Source organism: Procambarus clarkii, chromosome 19 (assembly GCF_040958095.1).
Source record: "Procambarus clarkii isolate CNS0578487 chromosome 19, FALCON_Pclarkii_2.0, whole genome shotgun sequence".
NCBI classification, from domain to species: domain Eukaryota; kingdom Metazoa; phylum Arthropoda; class Malacostraca; order Decapoda; family Cambaridae; genus Procambarus; species Procambarus clarkii.
In genome coordinates, this window is record NC_091168.1 from 34,986,221 (window position 1) to 34,991,825 (window position 5,605).

The 5,605-nt window shown below is 41.4% G+C and overlaps 1 protein-coding gene across 3 annotated transcripts in view; it reads right to left on the reverse strand.

Moving 5' to 3' along the window:
* TTLL12 (Tubulin tyrosine ligase-like 12) overlaps positions 1-4,248 on the reverse strand; it is a 35,095-nt gene extending 30,847 nt beyond the window's left edge. Inside the window, exons 1-3 of one of the 3 annotated variants that reach the window (XM_045741121.2) lie at positions 4,099-4,220; positions 783-986; positions 227-488 (exon numbers count right to left, since the gene is read on the reverse strand). In XM_045741121.2, the coding sequence (XP_045597077.1) occupies positions 227-346 (120 nt within the window). In that variant the 5' untranslated portion in view covers positions 347-488; positions 783-986; positions 4,099-4,220. Of the gene's footprint in view, positions 1-226; positions 489-782; positions 987-4,098 lie in introns of all 3 variants that reach the window. The other 2 variants (XR_011229128.1, XM_045741120.2) reach the window with 2 other exon arrangements.
* Between the last annotated feature and the right edge of the window lie 1,357 nt (positions 4,249-5,605).

Genomic DNA, 5,605 nt, shown 5'->3' on the forward strand with positions numbered 1-5,605 from the left:
AAATAAATCTTTCCGCAGAAAGTATAGGACCGCATCGAAAAAAAGAAAGAAAGAAAGAAAGACCGCATCAGAAAGATGAGAAAAAATTCAAACCTGGAAACCCAGCAAAGTAAGCAAAGGTAGTAAAGTGATGATAATGATCTAGAATTTATTAAAAAATTACATTGTAAGCTATAAATTAAAATATTTTACAGTATTGTATGTACAATACATAAAATTGACTCACTTGTCCCTGGAGCTTTCTTAAGACAGTGGGCCAGAAATATCGGGGAACAGCTGACGACTCCAACTGAATCTTGTGGTGTTCAACAAATGTTTTCTCAAGCCCATTATATTCATCCATCATACTCACGGCAAGATATACTTAATATCCAAAACGAGTTGTTTTTTAGTAGATAAAAAGGACTTCTTTCTCCGACACCGTTACACTAAAGACTAAAGTGCCACTCGTGCATGCCACAGTCCTGAGATGTGTGCTTCCTTAAAATCTGTGGATAGAGAATTCTATGAGACTAATAATTACAGTTTATTTAGAGGAAGATGGCTCAGCCTTGTTTACTTAATGTAATTTTTAAGTGAAATTAAAATATTTAATATTCTGGAGAAATTATATTATATTATGTATATTATACTGTATATTATATTATATTATATTATATTACAGGTATATACACACACGTGTGGCATGTTGAAAGAAATAATCCGTAAAGGAGTAAAAAGCACAATTCCTAACCAAAATATAGACATAACCATAATTTCATTAAGCTAAGAAGACTACCGACCTCCTCATTAAAAACAGCCCGAAGCTAATGGAGAACCCTTTACAGCAGTCAAACGTAGTATATGTTTACACCTGCCACCATGAAGGATGTACCCTTCAATCTGAATACATAGGTATGACGTCGACCAAGATGATGAGGCGTTTGACCTGTCATCTTCAATGAGGTGCACCTAAAAATCACATGAGACAAGCCCATGGCATGACCCTAACAAGAGAAATTTTGAATAAAAATACAGGTATAATAGATAAAACCCAAGATGTCAGAAAATTACAAATTCTTGAACCAATCCACATAAAAATAGAACCCACCATAAATACCCAAATTACAGAAGTGTTCACTTTACCCACTATGAGAGTAAGAACACGACCGGAACGTGAAGATGTCAACATAGAAGACACTGCTCAACATGCCACGCCCACTTCACCTCATTAACCCCTCAACTGTGCCGGCCAACAAATGTTGTTTTGAGAGTTGTCCGTTTTCATTTTTAATTAGGCTATATTTTAAAGTTTTTAATGTTTTCATTACTCTTGTGTTTTGAAATGAAAATAGTTTAGTTTGGAAACATTTTGACATTAACTTTACTTGAACATTTATAAAAACAACAAAAATATGTCCTTAACAATTGCACATTGAAGTTTTTTGCCAAAAACAGGTGTGCAGTGCAGGGGTTAATCTTTGTATTTGCTTCGTCCCCTTTTTTGCCTGATTCTTCACACTTTTACGCTGTACTCTTCACCTGTTTTCGTCTTACTTTTCACCAATTTGTATTTGTGTACCTAACCTCCTTATTGGTATAAATCCAATATGCCCTGTACTGTCCCTTCACTTGAGAATGAACCACGTAGGTTTGAAATGTTGTGTAAATTTATAATAAGTGTAATATATTCTACAGTTAATTATTTATTTTTCTTCACCTCGTACAAAGATGACATCTGGAGAACTCCTCTTTTAATTAAACCAAGATACAAGAGCCCTAGTCAGAGATAGAAACTCTAAACAAGAAAATAATCAATAAAGAATATGCAGTCATATTCAAAGAAACATTATATATATATATATAATATATATATATATATATATATATATATATATATATATATATATATATATATATATATATATATATATATATACACACACACACACAGTATATATATTTACATAAGTTTACATTCTTGTAAACCCACTAATCCTCATAGTGTTCGGGGCAAGTCCCTAATCTTAATTAGGGATGTGCTCGTTAGTTTACTCATTCACTGATGAGTGCACAGAGATATACAGTTAAGGAATGGCACCCAGTCAATCCTCCCCGACCAGGATATGAACCCAAGCCAAATAGCTTGCAAACTGCGGGACGAGAGTTTAACCTCTGTACCGCGGAGACTGCTTAATATATAACGTTATAAGGTATAATATATATATATATATATATATAAAATGACATTAGAGTCAAGTTAACGAACAGTTCAAAAGACTAACAGCCTAGAAACCAGTGATGAGGCGATACAGTGGTTATATCACCCCCTTCTTAATCATGTAAGAAGAAATGCCCGAAACGCTTTGCGTAATAGTGGCTTTAGGCATTGTATGTACTAGCTCTACCTATAAGTCAAACAATCCTTGTAAATATTTATTGTATGTATGTACCTTACCTAAATAAAATTGTATTGTATTGTATTGTATGTCACCTGTATAAACGGGTACACATGCTGTACTGAGTATTATATTATGCTCCCGGGGTACCTGCTGCAGGGGTTACTGTACCGTGTACCTGCTGCAGGGGTTACTGTACCGTGTACCTGCTGCAGGGGTTACTGTACCGTGTACCTGCTGCAGGGGTTACTGTACCGTGTACCTGCTGCAGGGGTTACTGTACCGTGTACCTGCTGCAGGGGTTACTGTACCGTGTACCTGCTGCAGGGGTTACTGTACCGTGTACCTGCTGCAGGGGTTACTGTACCGTGTACCTGCTGCAGGGGTTACTGTACCGTGTACCTGCTGCAGGGGTTACTGTACCGTGTACCTGCTGCAGGGGTTACTGTACCGTGTACCTGCTGCAGGGGTTACTGTACCGTGTACCTGCTGCAGGGGTTACTGTACCGTGTACCTGCTGCAGGGGTTACTGTACCGTGTACCTGCTGCAGGGGTTACTGTACCGTGTACCTGCTGCAGGGGTTACTGTACCGTGTACCTGCTGCAGGGGTTACTGTACCGTGTACCTGCTGCAGGGGTTACTGTACCGTGTACCTGCTGCAGGGGTTACTGTACCGTGTACCTGCTGCAGGGGTTACTGTACCGTGTACCTGCTGCAGGGGTTACTGTACCGTGTACCTGCTGCAGGGGTTACTGTACCGTGTACCTGCTGCAGGGGTTACTGTACCGTGTACCTGCTGCAGGGGTTACTGTACCGTGTACCTGCTGCAGGGGTTACTGTACCGTGTACCTGCTGCAGGGCTTACTGTACCGTGTACCTGCTGCAGGGGTTACTGTACCGTGTACCTGCTGCAGGGGTTACTGTACCGTGTACCTGCTGAAGGAGCCACAGTACCGTGTACCTGCTGCAGGGGTTACTGTACCGTGTACCTGCTGCAGGGGTTACTGTACAGTGTACCTGCTGCAGGGGCTACTGTACCGTGTACCTGCTGCAGGGGTTACTGTACAGTGTACCTGCTGCAGGGGCTACTGTACCGTGTACCTGCTGCAGGGGTTACTGTACCGTGTACCTGCTGCAGGGGTTACTGTACCGTGTACCTGCTGCAGGGGTTACTGTACTGTGTACCTGCTGCAGGGGTTACTGTACCGTGTACCTGCTGCAGGGGTTACTGTACCGTGTACCTGCTGCAGGGGTTACTGTACCGTGTACCTGCTGCAGGGGTTACTGTACCGTGTACCTGCTGCAGGGGTTACTGTACCGTGTACCTGCTGCAGGGGTTACTGTACCGTGTACCTGCTGCAGGGGTTACTGTACCGTGTACCTGCTGCAGGGGTTACTGTACCGTGTACCTGCTGAAGGAGCCACAGTACCGTGTACCTGCTGCAGGGGTTACTGTACCGTGTACCTGCTGAAGGAGCCACAGTACCGTGTACCTGCTGCAGGGGTTACTGTACCGTGTACCTGCTGCAGGAGCCACAGTACCGTGTACCTGCTGCAGGAGCCACAGTACCGTGTACCTGCTGCAGGAGCCACAGTACCGTGTACCTGCTGCAGGAGCCACAGTACCGTGTACCGCCGGACACTCCCTGGGGCTTGCTACGGAACCCCAAAAAACTCTTAGAATTCCATTAAATAAATAAGAAATCAAACATTTCTTACTCTGTATGTTGCTGCTGAATGTAGAACGTTAAAAATACATCCTTCTACTCGGGAATAAACTACTTTTGATAAGGAAATAAGGCGAAAACAGGAGGGCGTAAAGAAGTCGATGGTGTGAGGGCCAATATTGTGGAGCGACCTGTCCACCCATCTTTCCTGCCATATATATTTATGTAAATATATATATGTATATAATAATAATAATAATAATAATAATAATTCTATAATTATAATATTTTGTATTGGTACAGTGGCATATGTTATAGTTGGGTAATTAACAGGCACGTCAGTTGTGTATTATAGTCACCATGTGGCCTGACGCGCCCGAATTGAATGTTGCCTTGTTCAAGTTTAATGATTCGTTCCTTATTTTTGTAGTTGTTCGTGTGGTTGTAAGCACATGTGTGTGTGTGTGTGTGTGTGTGTGTGTGTGTGTGTGTGTGTGTGTGTGTGTGTGTGTGTGTGTGTGTGTGTGTGTGTGTGTGTGTGTGTGTGTGTGTGTGTGTGTGTGTGTGTGTGTGTGTGTGTGTGTGTGTGTGTGTGTGTGTGTGTGTGTTTGTTTTCACCTAGTTGTGCTTGCGGGGGTTGAGCTTCGGGTCTTTAGTCCCGCCTCTCAACTGTCAATCAACTGGTTCCTGAGCCTACTGGGCTCTATCATATCTATTATCTGAAACTGTGTATGGAGTCTGCCCCCACCACATTACTGCCTAATGCATTTCACCTGTTAACTACTCTGATACTGAAAAAAGTTCTTTCTAACGTCCCTGTGGCTCATTTGGGTACTCAGTTTCCACGTGTCCCCTTGTTCGTGTTCCACCCGTGCTAAATAGTTTGTCTTTGTCCACCCTGTCAATTTCTCTGAGAATTTTGTAGGTGGTTATCATGTCTCCTCTAACTCTTCTGTCTTTTCATTCTGCTGTGCATACCCTAGCTTGTTGATAAAAAAATAAACGAAAGTCAATATATATATATAATTTATTCAACGGATAAACATTTTCTAATTATATTTATATCATAATTGTATATTGAGGCAAGCAGGTTTTACCATAAATTAATTAGAACGAATGTAAATGATTGGTGCGTTAGATGTAGTTTAAGAGGCCGTGGTCGTAGCCGGAGCGAGGGGTTAGGAGACAGAGGGTTTCATCTCTCCGATATACAATAAACAACTTGTAGAACAAATAAGCATTCAGTAGTTGTATTTCATATATGTTTATATTACAATGAATGCAAATAATGGTATTAATGGGCAAGCTGTATTGGCATAAAAGAACTGAATCAATGTAAAGAAGTTTAGGTTAGTTCATTTATTATGCACCGCATACCCATGTTGTGAGCGGTGATGGAAAGGGGTTACAGAGGCACATAATGGGCTCAGGGACTGAACCCCACAATTAATTTAGCTAAGCAAGGTACAGTCTTGATGAACTAGTTACAAAATTGAATGTATATTGTTACATCATCAATGGGGTTCGAGGCTCACCACCGGTACAGTATGTAAAGAATA